The sequence below is a fragment of the Malania oleifera genome, chromosome 5, assembly GCF_029873635.1.
Source record: "Malania oleifera isolate guangnan ecotype guangnan chromosome 5, ASM2987363v1, whole genome shotgun sequence".
Lineage (NCBI taxonomy): Eukaryota > Viridiplantae > Streptophyta > Magnoliopsida > Santalales > Ximeniaceae > Malania > Malania oleifera.
In genome coordinates, this window is record NC_080421.1 from 22,448,046 (window position 1) to 22,471,643 (window position 23,598).

Genomic DNA, 23,598 nt, shown 5'->3' on the forward strand with positions numbered 1-23,598 from the left:
CAGGTACCTCTACACCTTTGTTTATTAATTCTGCCTATTGCAATCATATGACCTCTGATTCCTCTTTAGTGACGCATAAACAGTCTTTAACTCATGTTCCCTTAATTTCTACTGCTAATGGTTCGCATATGTCTATTAGTCATCTTGGTCATGTTTCTACTCTTGTTTTTTCTGTCCCTAACACATATGTTGTGCCTAACTTATCGCTCAATCTCCTTTCTGTTGGTCAACTTGTTGAAAGTGGTTTGATCTTAACCTTTTCTCACAAAGGTTGTGATGTGCAGGATCCGAAGCCGGGCCAGCTTGTTGGGATCGATCATAAAGTTGGTCGCCTTTTCGAGCTCATGTCTCTGCATTTGCCTCGTTCGTGTTCTACCCCATCTCTTTTTGCTGCAGTGTCTTCCCATGTTTGGCATTCTTGTCTTGGTCATACCTCATTATCTCGTGTTCAGTCTTTATCTTCTAGTGGTTGCTTGGGAAATGTTAAGTTTGAACCTTTTGATTGTATGCCTTGTTAACTTGGGAAACAGAAAGCTTTACCTTTTAGGGAAAGTAATTATCTATCTTCTTTACCTTTTGATTTGGTTCATTCTGATATTTGGGGACCTGCTCTTGTCCCTACTAAGGGCGGCTCTCGTTACTTTGTTATTTTTATCGATGATTACTCTCGGTATACATGGATTTATCTTTTGCATGATTGCACTAGGTTACTTACTTTTTTTTGTGACTTTAAGCAAATGATTAAAACTCAGTTTAATCGCACCATTAAAGTATTCTGGTCCGACAATGCCCTAGAATATACCTCTACTCCTTTCATTACAGAATTTCACAAGGCTGGCACCTTATCCCATCGATCCAGTCCATTCACCTCCCAAAAAAATGGTCGTGCTAAACGTAAGCATCGCCACATCCTTGAAACTATTCGCTCTCAACTCTTCTATGCATCCCTCCCAGAATCCTTTTGGGGAGAAGTTGTTCTTACCGCTGTTTACACTATTAATCGGGTTCCAACCCCTACTCTTTTTAATAAATCCCGATATGAGGCTCTCTATGGAAAGGTACCTGATTATTCTCTTCTCAAAGTATTTGGTTGTGCGTGCTTTGTTTTGCTCCCACCTCATGAACATACAAAACTTGAACCTCGTTCTCATCTTTGTTGCTTTCTTGGTTATGGCATTGAACACAAGGGTTATCGGTGCCACGACCCCATAGCCAAGCATCTTCGAGTCTCTCGACATGTTCAGTTTTGGGAACACAAAATGTTCACTAGTACCTCTCCATTTTCTTCTGATTGTCCTTCATACTTTCCCATTTTCACTAACCCTACCATCGATCTCTCTCCCGATTTTTCCTCTAGTGTAGATTATGACAACTCATCAGGTGATCACTTCGTGTCTGCCTCTCCCGAACCTGGCCCATCGGATGATCATGCCATCGCATCCACGCCGCCTAAGTCCTCTAATTTGGATGTCCGTCGTTTTAGTCAGGTAAGGGCACCTCCTACCTATCTTAGTGATTATCATTGTTTTTCTACTCTTGACTCCCTTCATGAGCCTCGCGATTATCGTGAAGCTTGTTTTATTCCTAATTGGTAGCAAGCTATGTCTGAAGAACTTGACGCCCTTCACAAAATTCATAGTTGGGTCATGGTTGACCTGCTTCTTGGAAAGACTGTAGTTGAGAACAAATGGGTGTATAAATGGAAAACGAACTCCGAGGGTTCTAAAGTAAGACATAAAGCTCGTTTAGTGGCAAAGGGTTTTACTCAGGAATATGGCATTGATTGTGAGGAGACATTTGCCTATGTTGCTCATATTACCTCCGTTCGCTCACTTTTGGCTATTGCCTATGCTCGCCAATGGCCTTTATTTCATATGGATGTCAAGAATTCCTTCTTACATGGTGATTTGGCTGAAGAGGTATATATGCAACCCCCTCCGAGATATCCTCATCCTTCTGGTAAAGTCTGTCATCTCCACCATGCTTTAATGGGCTTAAGCAAGCTCCCCGTTCTTGGTTTGCCAAGTTCAGCTCCACTATTGCACAACTTGGGTTTGCCTCTAGCCCTTATGATTCAGCCCTTTTTACCCATCCAATAGCTACTAGCATCACTATTCTACTACTTTATGTTGATGATATGATCATTATTGGTGATGATGCTCCTAGTATTCATGAGCTTAAGCAATTTCTGTGTCAGTAGTTTGAGATGAAAGACCTCGGTTCTCTTTGATACTTCCTAGGCTTAGAAGTGTCTCTTACCTTTGATGGCTACTCTTTGACTCAAGCTAAATATGATTCCGATCTTCTGACACGTTCCGGTATCACAGATTGTAAGATCACTAATAGTCCGCTAGAGCCCAACATCAAACTCCGTCCTACTGATGGGGAGCTTCCTGATGCCACTCGTTACGGACAACTTGTTGGGAGCTTGATTTATCTCACTGTCACTAGACCAGACATTGCCTATGCAGTGCACCTTGTCAGCCAGTTTATGTCGGCTCCTCGTTCCGTTCACTATGCAGTTGTTCTTCGCATCTTACGATATATGAAAGGAACCCTATTTCATGGGCTTTTCTTTTCCTCTCACTCATCCTTGACGTTGTAGGTTTATTCAAATGTTGATTGGGTAGGGAATCCTACTGATCGTCAGTCTACCACTGGTTTTCTTTTTCTACTTGGTGACTCTCTTATCTCTTGGCGAAGCAAAAAGCAGACTATTGTTGCTCGCTCTAGCACTGAGGCCAAGTATCGGGCTCTTGCTAATACAACTTTTGAGCTTCTTTGGCTTCGTTGGCTTCTCCACGATATAGGTGTTCCTCAGCCCTCGCGCACTTTGCTTTACTGTGACAATCATAGTGTTGTCTAGATTGCTCACAATGATATTTTTTCATGAACGCACCAAGCACATCGAGATCGATTTTTATTTCGTGCGTCATCATCTTCAGGAAGGGATACTTTGCCTCCTATCAGTTCCTTCAACTAATCAATTGGCCGATATCTTCACAAAGGCTCATCCACCTAGTCGCCATCGTGCTTTAGTATGCAAACTCCAGTTGACATCTTCAATACCACCTTGAGTTTGAGGGGGGGTGTTAGTATACTTCCTAAGTTACCCTTGTACCCTTGTATATTTCCTCCTTTACCCTTGTATACCCTACCTCCTTTAGCTATAAAGCCTTGTACAGTGTTAATAAGAAATATTGAGAGTTTCTCTTTCAACACTCTCGAACTAAAATTTAAATTTTGAAAATATATGACGTAAATATAAATCCAAGATGAAAATCACATGAAGAATACACTTAAATTTTGAATTGTAATCTTTCCTCCCCTTGCGTCTCTCTCTCTCTCTCAAACCCCTTTATAAATATGAAAACCCCTTATATGCTCGTTAGAGATGATCAACTCCCCATAAACCCAACATTCCAACAACACTTCCATCTTAACCTTCTGCTTAAACCTTTACTCCCTAGGTTCTTATTTCCTCATTCGCCTTCTTTCTTCCTCGCCGGAGAGCCTCACTTTTCTGTTGGCGAAGCCCCCATCAACCCTCCAATGGTAGAGAACTATTTGGGTTCTGTCCTTGCCATTGAAAATCATCTTGATTACCTTTACTTTTTCCTAGAAGAAGAGAGTTAATAATATAATATAATATAATATAATATAATTAAATAATAATTATTAATTAAATAATACAATATAATAATATTATAATATTATATTATATATATATATATATATATGTGTGTGTGTGTGTGTGTGTGTGTGTGTGTGTGTTTGTGTGTGTTCGTGAAACTTTCTAAAACTTTAAGAAACATTTCAACCCCACCCCTAAGCAATTTCATGCCCTCTCTCTCTCTCTCTCTCTCTCTCTCTCTCTCTCTCTCTCTCTCTTAATTTCTTTTTCATCTTCCGGTCAAATTGAAGAACGAACATCATTCTCGAATCTCAACTCCACTCTTCAAAGATTTAACCGGAGGAATTTCGTGTTTTGTGCACCATATGCACCACTCTAGGGCTAGTGTAAGTGGACTTGATTATGTTAGAATTTATTTTAAATTATTCTTGATTTAAATGGATTACTTGAATTTAATTATATCCATATACTTGATTTAAATTAAGTATATTAATTTAATTATATTGATTTTATTCATATATATGCCTGAGTTAAATTAAACCGCGGTGATCACATTTTTATTTTAGTTATATTCAATTAAATTTTAGTATATGAATTTGGGGATAATGGTTTTACTTAAATATTTATGTGAGTACAATTGAAATACATAGATTTAATCCTATCGTATTTTATTTAAATATATTTGAGTTAAATTAAATGTGTGGAGGTGATCATACCCGCATTTTTATTAAAATATACTTGAGTATATTATTATTATTATTTTTGGTAATTTATTAGATTATAATTAACATGCAAATCATGTGACATGAGTTTAATTTATTTAAATGCATAATTAAGCATGTTGGGATTTTTACGGTGTTATATTTATTACGTGTATTATTGTGAATTTTATAGTGTTATATTTATTAAGTATTTTATTGGGAATAATGATGAGATTTTATTACAAATTATATGTCGAGAAAATGATCAAGTTATTATACTGTTTAATTGCAAAAATTGTGATTATATGTTCTAAAAACCCTGATGAGTTGGATGTGGTGGATGCTTGGTATTGTAGTTATAGATGAGGATTAGTGCAGTCACACTTTTATGAAAGTGTTGGCGATGGATAGTGGAATTGGTCTGAGTAGGGGAGTACACACCCATTTCCAAACCAGGTTGTGACAGGGAAGTCGCACTTACAGACATGATATTTGACGTAGTCTTGTTCGTTGGCCGACTAACTAGCTATGTCCAGTCTTCGGACCGCACAACCCGGTCATGGGGGGTTAAACACGACATGCATATGCCAGAAGGAGTTCTTTTATATTTAATTTTGTATTTATGTGATTGTGGCCACTTAATAGGCTTGAGTGATGTTTTGGAAAAAATTACGCATATTCACTTATATATGTGATTGAGAGTTTACAAATCAAGTTTTATTAAAAAGTAAAACTGTTATTAAGTTATTTTTACACTAAAACTCATTTTAGCCACACACTGATAATAATCTAGTCCTTACTTACTGAGAGGCATTTCACCCAATTATTTTCATACATTTCAAATACCTTGAGGAGCCTAACCGAAAATAAAGTAGCGTAGCGGAGCGCGGGTGGGATTAGACGGAGCAGTCTAGATTAAATATTAAATTGTTATTTTTGTATATTTTAGAATTTCTAAAGATGAATTAAATTTGGTATTGGAGATATTAGTATAATGAGGCTTTTAGTATTCTTGTATAAATATATTTGAGGTTTTTCGCTTTATAAAATTCAGGTTACGACATACACACACACACAAGCACAAATACATTTAAGGGGAGCCATATTCCTCTGCTGGCCCTCACGTGGCGCGTGATAACCTCCTCGATATGGTCTAGGAGCTGGAATTGCATCTGGTGGAGTAGGGCAGTCTCGTACCATGTGCCCCGATCTACCGCAGCGATAGCACACCGGAGCTGCATCCGGTGGGATAGGAAAATCTCGCACTATATGCCCCGATCTACTGCAGCGATAGCACACTACACCACTAGCTCGACACTCTCCCCAATGCTTCCTACCACAAGTCTGACAAATTGGAGGACCCTGCCCTATCTGCACCTCACGTCCTCCTGTCTCCTGTCTCCATCCTCTGCCATGATTTCCTCTCCTCCACTGGCCCAGTCTATGACCTTACTGGTAGCCAGTAGATGCAAATCTCTTCCTTTGTCCTTGCTCCTCTGCATCAAAACGCTCACCAATCTCTGCCAAGGCCTCCCTCTCGACTAACTTAGCAAAGTCCTAGATCCGTAGCACCACCACCTGCTTGAATGTACTCCGTATCAAGCCTCTCTCAAACTACCTGGCTTTTCTCGCTTCATCAGGAACAATGTATGGGGCGAAACGAGAGAGCTCGATAAGACATGCTGCATACTGCTAGACGGATAGTTGTCCCTGCTTCAAACTCAGGAACTCTTCTACCTTAGCCTCCCTTACAGTAGTTGGAAAATATCTGTCGAAGAACAAATCTTTAAATCGATCCCATGTCATAGCTATCAGAGTCGTCCTCTGCTGCTCCAATAATCTCACTGCAATCCACCACCTCTTCGCCTCTCCTGTCAATCGATAGGTGGCAAAGAGGACCCTCTGTTCCTCAGTACACTGTAGTACAACCAAAATCTTCTCAATCTCTTGCATCCAATTCTCAGCGGCTAAAGCATCAACTCCGCCTGAGAACGCTGAAGGATTCATCTTTGTGAATTTCTCTATGGTGCACCCATGGCCTACAGATGGACCACTTTGCTCCCTTGAACTCCTAGCGATCTCAACCATAACCTATTGAGCCATGCTACGTAATACCGCATCAGAGTCGGTCCCAACTGCACCTGATAGTCCTGCTCCATCACTACCACTCGCATGAGCACTATTTCCTTCCAAATCCATCCTGAAAACAATAGACGCAACTCAGAAATCCTATCCTTATATTTTACCCACCTATCCTCACCACTTATATCAACATTTCCAACTCATTTCTAATCTCCAGTCCTACATTCTATGAACACAACCCGACAATAGCTTACTATGGTTTTCCTAAAATTGTCATCCCAGGTAAATCACAGAAACTACCACAAAAGTCCTGCCTTTAGACTGTAAAAAAAAAACCTCAAATCATTTCCTAAACTCTGGTATTGTTTCCGCTGCATTCTAAAGTCTACAGAACCTAGCAACCTAAGCTCTGATACCAAGCTGTCACGACCTGCTCATTTTCCACATTTTTTTTATAATAATAATATCAACGTCATACATTCTAGCTCAACAGGTCACCATCCACCTGAACCCATGGGTACCAGGGATATATCAGAACATACAGCAGAAGTCCTAACAGCAGAAAACATACAATAATATACATCTCAATACCATATATTACAATATACCAAAGTTGTTATAGTCTACAATATTTCCATATATACATCCGAAAATAAATCTACGGACATTTCCTACAAAACTAACTATCCATACAAAACTTACCTTTCAAAAGGACAGATACACAGCACTAGTTCAGCGGGACTTTTCCCGCTTTCCTATCTGGGGCTCCTAAAAAGTTTATGAAATTTAGGGGTGAGACACCTCTCATTAAGGGAAATAAACTAATACCAGTGTGTAGAAATATGATTATTCTGTGTTCTACATATACCATACATAACATATTCAATACTGTTTTTTCAAATCTAGGAAAACATGTATATATCAAATCATAGCAGACATATTGCATTTTTCATAAACATATCTCATCTCATATAGTAATAATAACATATAAACCATCCTAGTAGGTTAGCTGGCTATTGTCATGTATTACCCCCACATGACTGGGTTGTGTGACCCGAGGGCAGGACTTGACAATGGTTGGCCAACCACTGTCAAGTCAAACAGTAGTCTGTAGGTCCGATGGTTCTGCCAGACCTGGTCCGTACACCAAGGGCGATCAGCACACTTCTTATCAACCACATCGACCATCCAATCTCACACCACTCCGTACAGCGGCGTTAATATAGATATCATGATCACGAAAACCATGGACACATAGCAAAGTACCGTGCAAGTGCTAGCCTAAACCAAGTCAACCAGCTTTTGATATCATATACATATACTAAAGTCTTGATACATGAATATCTCATATCATTAATTTCCACATCAATCATATCATTTTGCATGTATATATGTGTGTCTGAAAAATCATCGGCCCATACACCGGTATTACATATTTTATCATAGCTCGGCCCATACACCGGCAAACATAGCACAGCCCATACGCTGGAAAATCATATCACATAGCTCGGCCCGTACGCTGGCAAACATAGCACAGCCCGTACGCTGGAAAATCACATCACATAGCTCGGCCTATAAGCCGAAAAACCATAGCACAGCCCGTACGTTGGCAAATCACACACATAGCTCGGCCCGTACGCTGGCAAACCATATCACAAAAATCTCAGCCCGTACGCTGGTTTTCCCATCATAAAAATCCATATCATCCACATTCCTAGAAAACAGTATTTCACAACATTTTATACTTATGCCACACAAACGGATTTACACATATTCAATCATACGATCATTTTCACAGTATTTTGCAAATATAAAACATATATATAAATATATATACATTTTCCACAAATCAGATGCTAATTATATATATATATATATATATATATATATACATACATTTTCTCAAAAAAAAACTAGCTTAGTTTATCCTCTTACCTGATTCCTGGAAAGTCCCTAATAAAACTGCCCCACACCCGCATGGTTCCTAACTCAATACCTTGAAAATGAAAACTCCCAGTATTAAAGTTCAGTATTTTCGTATGTACAACATTTTTTATAACTACCACTAAGTCAAATTCGACTTAAAAGTCTTACCTTAACTTAGGGATGATTTCCTACGTTCCCAATTCAACACCCCTAGAAACAACATTGCCCAGAATTAAAGTTCAGTATTTCTAAGCGTATAACACTTTTCTCAACTGTCACAAATCCAAATATTGAGTAAAAAGTCTTATCCTGGATTTGGGATGAAACCTAACTTCGTTTCCCTGACGATCCGCTCCGGCAACTTGTAGAGAATCTCACCAGGAGCGTCGTGGTGACTTCGTATTGTCGATCCGACATAAATCTGGCCCAAAATCGACAAAAGAAAGAGGAAGAACCGAAGGGGAGAGAGAGAGAGAGAGAGAGAGAGAGAGAGAGAGAGAGAAGAGAGAAGAGAGTTAGATTCTTAAAGAAGCTTTAAATCCATATTTTCATATTTATAGAACAGGAGATTTCATCGATGAGACACGTTACCTCGTCGACGAGTCCTTCATTAAATTCGTCAATGAGACCCTGTATTTATAGATGAAATTCAGGATGCCCCAGAACCTCTCTCGGTATTTTCTCGTCGATGAAGCCCTGTGTTCATCGAAGAATTTTTTGATGCACTCGTCGACAAGACCCTGTATTCGTCGACGAGTCCTGGCCATTTTCTTGAAAGTATGGTTATCCCCCAAAATGCGATGTCATCGACGAAGTCTACAGCCTCCTTCTATTTCTGGTTTCCATTTCTCTCCCTCTTATTATTAAAATCATATTATTCTTCGGGTCGCTACATTCTCCCCTCCTTTTAAAATTTCGTCTTCGAAATTTACTATTTACATAATTTACTATCCCTTAGGCAAAATAGTCTACTTATTTTATTAGTTACCCTCACTTATGGCGGAGGAATACCGTGGTTACAGTCCAAGTCCTGGAAGATTACATGTACAAAAGAAAACTTCTCCCATAACTAAAATACTACACTAATTGAACCATTACATGTACCTGCAAAAGAAACTACCTAACTACTTACATTTTACACAATCAATCTTCTTGGAATAGATATGGATACTTCTGTTTCATCTGTTCCTCAGATTCCCATGAAACCTCTTCAATTGCGTGATTCCTCCATAAAACTTTTACCTGAGGAATCTTCTTGTTACATAACTCTTGTACTTTCCTATCCAGAATCTGTACTAGTACCTCCTCATACCCCAGTGAATCATTAAGCTCCAACTCATCATAACTGATGATATGAGAAGGATCGAGAACGTATTTCCTCAATATAGCAACATGAAATACGTAGTGGATCCTAGATAACACAGGTGAAAAAGCTAGCCTATAGGCTACCGGTCCCACTTTATCGAGAATCTCAAATGGACCGATAAGCCTAGGACTAAGTTTACCCTTCTTCTCAAATTGCATAACCCCTTTCATCAAAGCTATCTTCATAAACACGTGATCACCCGCATCAAACTCTAAATTCCTGCAACAATTGTCAGCATAACTTTTCTATCGACTCTGAGCTACACTGATCCTATCTCTGATCAACCAAACTTTATCACGTTCTTGCTGCACAAGCTCTGGCTCCACTACTCGCCGCTCGCCCACTTCATCCCAAAATAAAAGAGAACGACATCTCCTACCGTACAAAGCTTCAAATGGTGTCATGCCAATACTGGACTAGTAACTGTTATTATATGCGAACTCTACCAGTGGCATGAATTGAGTCCAGCTACCCCCAAAATCTAATACACATGCATGGAGCATATCCTCTAATGTTTGTATCGTCCCCTCAGTCTATCCATTTGACTGAGGATGGAACACCGTACTAAACGATAACTAAGACCCCAGAGCCTCCTGCAAACTCCTCCAAAATCGTGACGTGAATCGTGAGTCTCAATCTGACACAATAGATACAGGCACCCCATGAGAACGAACTATCTCCTAAATGTAAATTTGCACTAAACGGCTAAGAGAGTAGCTGATCTTGATGGGAATAAAGTGGGCAGTCTTCGTCAAAAGGTCAACAATCACCCAAATAGCATTCTGGCCATATAATGCCGTCGGCAGCCCTGACACGAAGTCCATCGATATATGATCCCACTTTCAGTCTGGGACAAACAACGTCTGCAACTGCCCTACTGGCCTCTAGTGCTCAACCTTTACCTGCTGGCACGTCAAACACTGGGCTACATACTCGGCAATCTCTTTCTTCATACCACTCCACCAAAGTAGGCTGTACCACTAGGCTGGCAATACATACTAGGAGATCACTCTCTACTAACTCTATGCCGAGTCTCTCCAGATCCATCATGATAGGATGCTGGATCCCCATAGCCGCCAACACTGGCTCCCTGGATTTCCTGCTCAACGCATCAACTACCACGTTCGCTTTCCCTGGGTGATAACTGATGGTACAATCAAAATCCTTAATCAACTCCAACCACCTTCTCTGCCTCATATTCAGTTCCTTTTTCATGAAGAAATACTTTAAGCTCTTGTAGACAGAGAAAATCTCACACTGCTCGTCATACAGGTAATGCCTCCAAATTTTCAGTGTGTGTATCACTACAGCCAATTCAAGATCATGTGTAGGGTAGTTCTTCTCATATTCTTTCAACTGCCTAGATGCATATGTCACTACCCTGCCATGCTGCATCAATACACAGCCAAGTCTTTTCAAGGACGCATAACTGTAGATATTATAACCTTCACCCCTGGATAGGATGATCAATACAGGCACTGGGACTAATCTCTGCTTCAGCTCCTGAAAACTATGCTCACAGCTGTCATCCCACTCAAATCTGGCATTCTTCTTTGTCAATCGTGTCAAAGGTCCTGACAAAGCTGAGAATCCCTCAACGAAACAATAGTAATAACCAACTAGCCCCAAGAAACTCCTAATCTCCTGGACATTTCTCAGTCTAGCCCAATTCACTACTGCCTCAATCTTGCTAGGATCTATAAAAATGTCATCTCCAGATACAACATGTCCCAAGAACACGACCTTCTCAAGTCAAAATTCACATTTACTAAACTTGGTGTACAACTTCTTTTCCCGAAGTGTCTACAAAACCTACCTTCGGTGCTTCTCATGCTCCTCATAGCTCCTCAAATAGATTAGTACATCATCAATAAACACAATAACAAACTGGTCTAGGTATCGATGAAAGACTCTGTTCATCAAGTCCATAAATACCGCAGGAGCATTCGTCAAACCAAACGACATAATAAGAAACTCGTAATGACCGTACCTGGTCCTGAAGGTCGTCTTCGAGACGTCTTCTGCTTTCACTTTCACCTTATGGTAGTCGAATCTGAGGTCAATCTTCGAATACACTCGTGTACCCTGGAGCTAGTCAAACAAATCGTCGATACGGGGTAGAGGATACTAGTTCTTGATTGTCACTTTATTAATTTCCCTATAGTCTACACACATCCTCATAGTCCCGTCTTTCTTCTTCACAAATAAAACTGGAGCACTCCACGGGGATACACTAGGTCGTATGAAGCCTTTATCAAGAAGATATTGCAGCTGATTCTTCAACTCTGCCAATTCTACTAGCGCCATCTGATAAGGTACTTTAGAAATCGGCGTCGTACCAGAAAGTAGATTAATAGAGAAATCTACCTCACGGTCGAGTGGCAAGTCTGGTAACTCATCTGGAAAAACATCTGCAAACTCTTTTACTACAGGCGTGCTAGAAAGCTTCAGTTCATTCCTTGACATCTCCTTCACAACAGCCACAAATCCTTGACAACCACTCAGCAGTAGTCTCCTAGCCTGAATAGCTAAAACTAGATGAGGCGAGGATTGCACTCGCAACCCTACGAACTTGAACTCTGCTTTCCTCGGGGTCTGAATATCACTTCTCGTGCATGACAATCTATACTAGCAAAATTAGCTGCTAGCCAATCCATGTCAAATATAACATCAAACTCGTGCATGTCTAGAACTATCACATCAACAAACAAGGTCTTTCTTTGAATATCAACTGGACAATCTCGGAGCACCCTACTACATCTCACTACCGATCCAATCAGTGTAGATACCAACAATTCAACATCTAATGATTGCGTTTCAGCCCCACATAATTTAACACACCTCGATGACACGAACGAGTGTGTAGCTCCAGAATCAAACAAAGCAATAACTTTAAAAGAAAACATAATGACCACACTGTCACAACGTCACCTGACGTCTCAGCCTCACTCGGGGTCAAAGTAGACACTCTAGCTGGTGCTGTATTCCTCTGCTGGCCACCACGTGGCGCCTGATAACCTCCCCGATATGGTCTAGGAGCTGGAACTGCATCTGGTGGAGTAAGGCAATCTCATACCATGTGCCCAGATCTACCGCTGCGATAGCACAACGAAGTTGTATCTGGTGGGATAGGACAATCTCGCACTATGTGCCCCGATCTACCGCAGCGATAACACACTACACCACTAGCTCGACACTCTCCCCAGTGCCTCCTATCACAAGTCTGACAAACTAGACGACCCTGCCCTGTCTGCACCTCACGTCCTCCCGTCTCCTGTCTTCGTCTTCTGCCATGATTTCCTCTCCTCCACTGGCTCGGTCTATGACCCTGCTGGTAGCCAGTAGATGCAGATCTCTTCCTCTGTCCCTGCTCCTCTGAATCAAAAAGCTCACCAATCTCTTCCAAGGCCGCCCTGTCGACTAACTCAGCAAAGTCCTGGAACCGCAGCACTACCACCTACTTGAATATACTCCGTCTCAAGTCTCTTTCAAACTACCTGGCTTTCCTCGCTTCATCAGGAACAATGTAAGGCGAGAAACGAGAGAGCTCGATAAAATGTGCTGCATACTTCTGTACGGATAGCTATCCCTACTTCAGACTCAGGAACTCTTCTACCTTAGCCTCCCTTACAGTAACTGTAAAATATCTGTCGAAGAACAAATCTTTAAATCGATCCCATGTCATAGTTATCGAAGTCGTCCTCTGGTGCTCCAATAATCTCACTGTAGTCCACTACCTCTCAGCCTCTCCTGTCAGTCGATAGGTGGCAAAGAGGACCCTCTGTTCCTTAGTACACTGTAGTACAGCCAAGATCTTCTCAATCTCCTGCATCCAGTTCTCAGCGACTACAGGACCAACTCCGCCTGAGAACGCTGGAGGATTCATCTTTGCGAACTTCTCTATGGTGCACCCATGGCCTACAGATGGACCACTCTACTCCCTCGAACTCCTAGCAATCATAACCTGCTGAGCCACGCTACGTAATACTGCGTCAGAGTCGATCCCAACTACACCTGATGGTCTTGCTCCATCACTGCCACTCGCATGGGCACTATTTCTTTCCGGATCCATCCTGAAAATAATAGACGCAACTCAGAAATCCTACCCTTATATTTTACCCACCTATCCTCACCACTTATCTCAACATTTCCAACTCATTTCTAATCCTCAATCCTACATTCTAGGAACACAACCTAATAATAGCTTACTATGGTTTTCCTGAAATCATCACCCCAGGTAAAACACAGAAACTACCACGGAAGTCTTGCCTCTAGACTGTAGAACAAAACCTCAAATCATTTCCTAAACTCTGGTATTGTTTCCGCTGCATTCTAAAGCCTACAAAACCTAACAACCTAGGCTCTGATACCAAGCTATCACAATTTGCTCATTTTCCACATTTTTTTTTTATAATAATAATATCAACGTCATACATTCCACCTCAGTATGTCACCATCCACTTGGACCTGTGGGTACCAGGGATATATAAGAACATACAGCAGGAGCCCTAGCAGCAGAAAACATACAATAATGTACATCTCAATACCATATATTACAATATACCAGAGTTTCTATAGTCCACAGTATTTCCATATATACATCCCAAAATAAATCTAAGGACATTTCCCACAAAACTAACTGTTCGTACAAAACTTACCCTTCAAAAGGGCAGATACATAGCACTAGTTCAGCGGGGCTTTTCCCACTTTCCTATCTGGGACTCCTGAAAAGTTTATGAAATATAAGGGTGAGACACCTCTCAGTAAGGGAAATAAACTAATACCAGTGTGTGGCAACATGAGTATTCTTTGTTCTACATATACCATACATAACATATTCAGTACTATTTTGTCAAATCTGGGAAAACATGTATATATCAAATCATAGCAGAACATATTGCATTTTTCATAAACATATCCCATCTCATATAGTAATAATAACATAAAACCCATCCTGGTAGGTTAGCTGGCTATTGTCATGTATTACCCCCACATGACTGGGTTGTGTGACCCGAAGGTGGGACCTGACAACGGTTGGCCGACCACTGTCAAGTCAAACAGTAGTCTGTAGGTCCGATGGGTCTGCCAGACCTGGTCTATACACCAGGGGCGATCAGCACACTTCTTATCAACCACATCAACCATCCAATCTCACACCACTTCGTACAACGGCGTTAACACAGATATCATGATCACGAAGACCATGGACACATAGCAACGGTACCGTGCAAGTGTTAGCCTAGACCAAGCCAATCAGGTTCTGATATCATATACATATACTAAAGTCGTGATATTTGAATATCTCATATCATTAATTTCCACATCAATCATATCATTTTGCATGTATATATGTGTGTCATCAAAACCATTGGCCCATATGCCGGTATTGCATATTTTTTTATCATAACTCGGCCCGTACACCAGCAAACATAGCACAGCCCGTACACTAGCAAATCACATCACATAGCTTGGCCCGTACGTTGGCAAACATAGCACAGCCCGTACGCTAGCAAATCACATCACATAGCTCGGCCCATAAGCCGGCAAACCATAACATAGCCCGTACGCTAGCAAATCACACACATAGCTCGGCCTGTATGCCGGCAAACCATATCAAAAAAATATCGACCCAAACACCGGCAAACCATATCACAAAAGTCTTGGCCCGTACGCCGATTTTTCCATCATAAAAATCCATATCATCCATATTCCCAGAAAACAGTATTTCACAACATTTTATACTCATGCCACACAAACGGATTTTCACATATTCAATCATACGATCATTTTCACAGTATTTTACAAATATAAAACATATATATATATATATATACATTTTTCGCAAATTAGATGTTAATTATATTTTATATATATATATATATATATATATATTCTCAAAACAAAACTAGTTTAGTTTATCCCCTTACCTGATTCCTAGAAAGCCCCTAATAAAACTGTCCCACACTCGCAGGGTTCCTAACTCAACACCCTGAAAATGAAAACTCCCAGTATTAAAGTTCAGTATTTTCGTACGTACAACATTTTTTATAACTACCACTAAGTCAAATTCGGCTTGAAAGTCTTACCTCAACTTAGGGATGATTTCCTACATTTCCAATTCAACACCCCCGGAAACAACATTGCCCAGAATTAAAGTTCAGTATTTTTAGGCGTATAACACTTTTTTCAACTGTTACAAATCCAAATATTGAGTAAAAAGCCTTATCCTGGATTTGGGATGAAATCTAACTTCATTTCCCTAACGATTCGCTTCAACAGACTTATAGAGAATCTAACCAAGAGCGTCGTGGTAACTTCGGATTGTCGATCCGACATAAATCTAACCCGAAATCGATGAAAGAAAGAGGAAGAACCGAAGGGGAGAGAGAGAGAGAGAGAGAGAGAGAGAGAGAGAGAGAGAGAGAGAAGAGAGTTAGAAAGAAGCTTTAAATCCAAATTTTCATATTTATAGAATAGTGGATTTCGTCGATGAGACACGTCACCTCGTCGACGAGTCCTTCATTAAATTCGTCGACGAGACCCTATATTTGTCGATGAAATTCAAGCTGTCCCAGAACCTCTCTCAGTATTTTCTCGTCGACGAAACCCTGTGTTCGTCGATGAATTTTTCTGATGTACTCGTCGACGAGACCCTGTATTCGTCAACGAGTCCTGGCCATTTTCTTGAAATTATGGTTATCCCCCAAAAGGCGATGTCATCGTTGAAGTCTACGGCCTCCTTCTGTTTCTGGTTTCCATTTCTCTCCCTCTTATTATTAGAATCATATTATTCTTCGGGTCACTACAATTATGGATATGGCAAGTGCAAACTAATATTTTTTTAATTCTTGACTTTTAACTTACAATTCAAAATAAGAAATTCTTAAATAAAATGAGAAAATTATTTATAAAATTAACATTGGTTTACTATATTACTTTATAAATTTAAAATTAAATAAATAAATATCATACATAAGCAACCAAAAAGAAAATGTATTCTTTCAAACTAAAATTAAAATTTCGAAAATATAGGGCATAAAGATAAATCAAAGATGTAAATCACATGAAGAATACACTTAAATTTTGAATTGTAATCTTTCCTTCCTATGCGTCTCTCTCTCAAAAACTCCTTTATAAATATGGAAACCCCCTATACGCCTGTTAGAGATGATCAACTCCCCATAAACCCAACATTCCAACAACACTTCCATCTTAATCCTTTCCTTAAACCCTTACTCCTCAGGTTCTTACTTCCTCCTCCGCCTTCTTTCTCCCCCGCCGAAGAGCCTCACTTTTCTGTTGAAATAGTAAACTTAACTGTGGACGGTGGCAGCAATGGTTGACAACGGCTGCCGACCAGCCGCTTCTATTGAACGACAATTACCAACCTCACCTGCCAGCAGCTTATGTTGATTATTGTAGTTCTGTATCTGCTATAAATAGTTGTGTGTGTGTAATGTAAAAATTGTGTTGTTTTGAGAATGAAAAATCAGTGAGCGAGAGAGTGAGAGCTGTCTTTGAAATTTCTTTGTGTTTATCTTTCAGATTGAAATACATTGTTGTTGTATTTATTTTCACTGAGTTTCAGTCACAACTAATGACTGTGGGTTCCTCTCCACCCATCATTTTCTGCCGGCGAACCCCCATCAATCCTCCAATAACGGAGAACTATCTGGGTTCTATCCCTACTATTGAAAACCATCTCGATTACCCTTACTTTTCCTCATAAGACTTATACGATGTATATTCGTATCCACATTCAGAAAATCACAAATCGCTGGAGAATATTTCGGCCCAGGATCTCGATACTAACTTTAGTCATCTCAATAATTCGACGCTCCCTCCTCCTCAATCTCCCTTCCTGTCGCCGAATCTCTTTGGATATTCATACTAATATTTTTCGACAGCTAATCAAGCTCAGAATTCAAGCTGCCACAAGGGGAGATACCCCGCAATCCAATGGATTTCCGCCGTTGGGCTTGGAAATTTTTGGATTTTTGGCCATTCCCTCCTCAACACAACTTCAGTTGGCTCCCGTTGACGATTCGTTACGCCAGAGGGCCTAACAAGGGTGGAATCTCGTCGCGGGGTCACGGAGTTTTGGGTCGGGAAGCTTCGAATACGGGCTCTATTTCTTTTAGGCCTAATTCAAATCTCACTGGGGTTACATGGTCTTCTAGAGTTCAACGCAGCGAAGGATTAATTAAGGAATTCGAACCGAGGAACGAAAATTCGGGGTCCTAGCGGGGGCCGATCTATTCGTCGGTGGAGGAATTGCGCGAGCGGATGACTTCGGTGGCGAAAGACCAACATGGGCGCCGTTTCTTGCAGAAGATCGTGGAGGAGGGAACCCCAAAAGAAATTCAATTGGTCTTCTCGGAGGTGTCAGAGAGTTTGTGCGAATTAATGGTAAACCCGTTTGGGAATTCTCTGGTTCAGAAGATTCTTGAGAAGAGCAATGAAGAAATGATTGATGAGTTTCTTCTCTGCGTTGTTAAGGATGAAGCAGCCTTCAGGAAAATTTGTCTTGATACGCATGGGTAAGTATTATTTATTTACTAGCTGCATTTACTTATTTTTATTTTTGTCTATCACCCATTAGATCACATGCATGCATGGCATACATACTATTCAATTTTTGCATTGATGCGCTGTCGTTTTAACTAACTCTTCTATATGTATTGCGTGTGGGAATGCAGTCTCTTCTGCTAGAAGTAGCAGCCAACTGCGTCGGCATTGCCATTGATAAAGAGCGGATGTTATGTATTGCAACAATGCCCAGTATTGTCTCCCTATATGTACTATAGATGCATTAGAAAATGTATATTAAGACATGATTTGTTATTTGTAACCCTGAGAACACCTCATATCTAATCATATATCTTTAAGATTTAGATATGATGTTCGGGTTTTCTGAAGAGTCCCAATATTCATAAGTTATTGAGTTAAAATTTTCAAATATTAGAAAATTACTCACACATTTATTAGTTCGACCTATCATGTCTACTACTAATTTTAAAAGCAAGATATTTTTAGTAATATTTTTTTCTTTAATTATTTTTTAAAAAATACCCTCAATTTATAAATTATATTATATTTATAATATCTACAAATTATGGATGCATAAAAATTAATAATTGTTTTATTTTAAAGTTTAAGAAAATTTTACACTCCCATTATAATCTTCCCTCCCAATTATCCCCTAAAAATAATAAATTTTAAATTTTCAAAAAATTTTAAAAATATTCTTAAATTCCTATTTTATATCTTCTTTTCTTGCTCCTCTTTATCTCTTAAAAAATAATAAATTTAAAAATGGAAGTCTTGAAAGAGATATCTTTAAATAAAATGCCTAGGATATTTATAAAATTAATGTTGGACAAATAAATTACTTTATATATTTTGTAAAATAAATTTTAGGAAAAATCTTTAAAAAAAGTTTAGAACCCTTTTGTTGTGGATATCAAATTTTATTTTTTATTTTAATTTTTTGAAAAATTACAAAAAAAAAATTAACTTATTTTTTTAAAATTATGTGACATTTATATAAAAAATGGAAAAAAAAATCCTACTATTTACTTGTGGGACATTGTTTCATTTTCTATTTTCAGTTGTTTAAGAATTATAAAAATTTAAAAAAAAAACATATTTTTATTATTTTTGATTTCTTATATGTTTTTTTCAAAAAAATAAAAATAGATAATTTTTATTTAAAATTTTAAATAGGAAAACTACGAATTATTCTCTATCTTTTTAATACAAATATAAAAAAAAACTAAATGACACTAGTATTCTTATAATTTAAAAAAATAAAAAATATTTTCTACTACTATATGGACCCCTATTTTTTTCTCAACAATATTTTAAATTTCAAACAAATAAGGCTGAGTTTTATAGATAAATAAAAAAATTAGACTAAATTTAAATTAAGCTAAAATCTCTTTTTTCTCTCACTTTTACGAACAAATTAATAGAGGAAATCAAATTTAACTAAAGTTCTAATCTCTCCTTCTCTCCCTCTCTTGATCATTATTAAGAAGGTTAGTTTTGATTAGTGCAAATTGACTAATAGGCTTTTACTTCTCTTTTAAATCATTCATTCATTCATTATTATTATTATTATTATTATTATTATTATTATTATTTTGGATATGGCAAGTGCAAATCAATAATTTTGTAATTCTTGACTTTGAACTTACAATTTAAAATAAGAAATTCTTAAATAAAATGTACAAGAAAATTATTTATAAAATTAACATTGGCTTAATATATTACTTTATAAATTTAAAATTAAATAAATAAATATCAGACATAAGTAACCAAAAAAAAAAATGTATTCTTTCAAACAAAAATTTAAATTTCAAAAATATAGCTTATAAAGATAAATCCAAGATGAGAAAAAATACACTTAAATTTTGAATTATAATCTTTCCTCCCCTTACTTTTCTCTCTTGGAAACCTCCTTATAAATATGGAAACCTCCTATATCCATGATCAACTTCTCATAAACTCAACATTCCAACAACGCTTCTATCTTAACCCTCTACTTAAACCCTTACTCTCCGGGTTCTTACTTCCTCCTCCACCTTCTTTCTTCTCTCCCGCCGAAGAGCCTCACTTTTCTGTCGGCGAACCCCCATCAACTCTTCAATGGCGGAGAACTATCTGAGCTCTGCCCCTGTCATTGAAAACCATCTCGATTACCCTTACTTTTTACCGGAAGACTTATATGATGTATATTCGTATCCGCATTCAGAAAATCACGGATCGCCGGAGAGTCTTCCGGCCCAGAATCTCGATGCTAGCTTCAGTCATCTCAATATTTCGATGCTCCCTCCTCCTCAATCTCCCTTCCCGGCACCAAATTTCTCCGAATATCCGAACCAATATTTTCCGACGGCTAATCGGACCAATTTGGATTTGCAAAGATTCAGAATTCAGGCTGCCGTGAGGGGACAGATGGGGATGCCCTTGCAATCCAATGGATTTCCGCCGTTGGGCTCTAGAAATTTTGGGGGTTTTAGCCATTCCCTCCTCAACATGACCTCTGTTGATTCCTCTTACGGCAGTTGGCTCCCGGCGACGATTCGTTACGCCCAAGGGACTAACGAGGGTGGAATCTCGTCGCAGGGTCATGGAGTTTTGGGTCGGGAAGTTTCGGATACGGGCTCTGTTTCTTTTAAGCCTAATTCAAATTTCAATGGGGTTCCATCGTCTTCTGGAATTCGACGCAGCGAAGGATTAATTAAGGACTTCGAACCTAGGAACCGGCGGCGGCCGAGCTATTCGTCGGTGGAGGAATTGCGCGAGCGGATTGCTTCGGTGGCGAAAGACCAACATGGGTGTCGTTTCTTGCAGAAGATCGTGGAGGAGGGAACCCCAAGAGAAATTCAATTCGTCTTCTCGGAGGTGACAGAGAGTTTGTGCGAATTAATGGTAAACCCGTTTGGGAATTCTCTGGTTCAGAAGATTCTTGAGAAGAGCAATGAAGAAATGATTGGTGAGTTTCTTCTCTGCGTTGTTAAGGATGAAGCAGCCTTCAGGAAAATCTGTCTTGATACGCATGGGTAAGTATTATATATATATAATTTATGAAATTCTGTTTGGGTTGAATGTTTCTAACGATTAGTTATTATTGAAATTGGCAATTGGTGCAGCACTCGAGGGATACAGAAACTGTTGGATTGCTTGAGCACTGCAGATCAAATTGGACTGATGGTGGCGGCTCTGAAGCGCATCACGGTGACACTCACCACCAATTTGAATGGGCAGCATGTCATTCAACATTGCTTGAAACTTTTCTCCCGTCCTAATACTGAGGTAACTAATTAATTAAGCTTCAATTCTATATATTGTTGGGTAAGACCACAAAATATCATCACATGTGAGAATGGGAGGATATTTAATCCAAAATTCTGATTTTATAGACACGTGAAAATCCTCTTTTTTATTAATATTGTTTGAGAAAAGGGAAAAAAAATAAGGAGGAATTTTATTTTTTATTGCATTTATTTTAATATAAATAAAAAATTTTAATATTAATGATGTGTAAAATTAAAATTTTATTTATAAGTTTTTTATTTTTAAAAAATATTTTTTTACTTTCTTTAATAAACAAATACAAAAATACCAATTTCTTAACATTTTTCTTTCCTTTGTATAATATTTTCTAAATTTCAAATGAAACTTAAAGAATTGAAGATAAATTATAGAAAGTCTGGCAATTGAATAATACCAAACATATGTAAGTGAATGATCAACTTTCAATGTCCTTCCACATTTATGCTACATAAGAATTATATAATACCAAATAAAGCTTCAAGTGCATATATAATTGGGTGTATTTATTTATTTATTTTTATTTTTGTCTATCACCCCATTAGATCACATGCATGCATGGCATACATACTATTCAATTTTTGCATTGATGCGCTGTCGTTTTAACTAACTCTTCTATGTGTATTGCGTGTGGGAATGCAGCCTCTTCTGCTGGAAATAGCAGCCAACTGCGTCGACATTGCCATTGATAAGAGCGGGTGTTGTGCATTGCAACAATGCGTGGCTCATGCTCGTGGAGAGGCTAGGGATCGCCTTCTGGCCCAAGTGGTTTCAAATGCTGTCTTTTTGTCCGGAAACCCCTATGGGTATCTATATATACCTATGTGCATCTCCTCTTTAATTAAAACTTTTTCCATTTAAATACTCCTGGCCTATGCATGTTTTGTGCATTATGCATTAATAATCTGAACCATATACTTAATTAGCACTTACAAACGTATGTATATATTGATACAATTTTTTTAAATTATTTTTAGGAACTATGTGGTGCAATACGCAGTGGGAATGAAGATACCATTTGTGACGAGGAAAATAGTGACAAAACTGGGAGGGAAGTTTGCGCGTCTATCGATGGACAAGTATGGAAGCAATGTGGTGGAGAAGTGTTTGAGAGAGTCGGATGAAAGGGTGTCCGACGATATTATTGCAGAGATCATTTCAACCCCAAACGTCTCGTTGCTCTTTCTGGATCCGTATGCCAACTACGTCGTCCAGTCTGCATTGGCTGTATCTAAGGTATGCTCACTCGCTCCACCTTTAATGTTTATTTTTTAATTTCCTCCCATGCATCAACTTAACTATATATGGAGCGTTTACTAATATAATATTAAGCAGGGATGGACGCACAAAGCATTGGTGAAGCTCATTGAGGAGCATCAGAATTCGCTGCACAGCCATCTTTACGGAAAAAGGGTGTTGGATTGCGTCAGAGGAAACAAGAGGCACCGTTTGTGAGTTATATATTATGTATAGGAAGAAAGGAAATTGCATTGGCGTAGAGGAAAGGAAGCTGCTGCATGCTTTGAGCTTATTATGTTGGGCTGGTTAGTAGATGTAGTCGTGTCTCAGGGCTTTTTGTTTTTGTGTCTGTAGTTGTTGCTTAGAGGAGCGAGCAAGGAGAACAAAACTCTATATGCTTGCTGTGAATTTATTAGTGTCAAGAGACAAATAAATAAGACATTTTTTTTCTGCGTGTATTTTCTTTGCTGACATCAACTATTCATCGTCTAGTAAACATTAAAATTTTCCAGAATGCTACCCATGACAAAATGTGTAAAAAAAATAATAATAACAATAATAGTAGCAGCACGCTTTGAATTACCGAACCAATCCTTTGGGCATTAATGCATATGTAGAGTTCAACAAAATAACACTTACAGCCACATTCTCAGTTAACTGGAACCTACTAACACAAAATGTTTCGCACGCCAAAACAGGGGAAAAAACTAACAAATCGCGTTGGAAGAGCCTGGGTAAGATGGCTACTTGGATCTATGCCTCATCTTTCGGCGCTTCCTCTTCAACCTCCTCATGCGCTTCTTTTTTTTTTT

The 23,598-nt window shown here is 38.8% G+C and overlaps 2 protein-coding genes across 2 annotated transcripts; both read left to right on the top strand.

Annotated features, from left to right (window-relative positions):
• The first annotated feature begins 17,728 nt into the window (after nt 1-17,728).
• On the top strand, nt 17,729-18,607 carry LOC131155676 (putative pumilio homolog 8, chloroplastic). Its single transcript, XM_058108974.1, has 2 exons — nt 17,729-18,249; nt 18,409-18,607. Exons 1-2 carry the CDS (start codon nt 17,996-17,998, stop codon nt 18,419-18,421), a joined length of 267 nt encoding a protein of 88 aa, XP_057964957.1. The 5' UTR covers nt 17,729-17,995; the 3' UTR covers nt 18,422-18,607.
• A 1,881-nt stretch (nt 18,608-20,488) lies between these two features.
• LOC131155650 (pumilio homolog 12-like) lies at nt 20,489-23,240 on the top strand. Its single transcript, XM_058108914.1, has 5 exons — nt 20,489-21,276; nt 21,367-21,529; nt 22,190-22,353; nt 22,525-22,783; nt 22,883-23,240. Exons 1-5 carry the CDS (start codon nt 20,537-20,539, stop codon nt 23,000-23,002), a joined length of 1,446 nt encoding a protein of 481 aa, XP_057964897.1. The 5' UTR covers nt 20,489-20,536; the 3' UTR covers nt 23,003-23,240.
• The last annotated feature ends 358 nt before the right edge of the window (nt 23,241-23,598 follow it).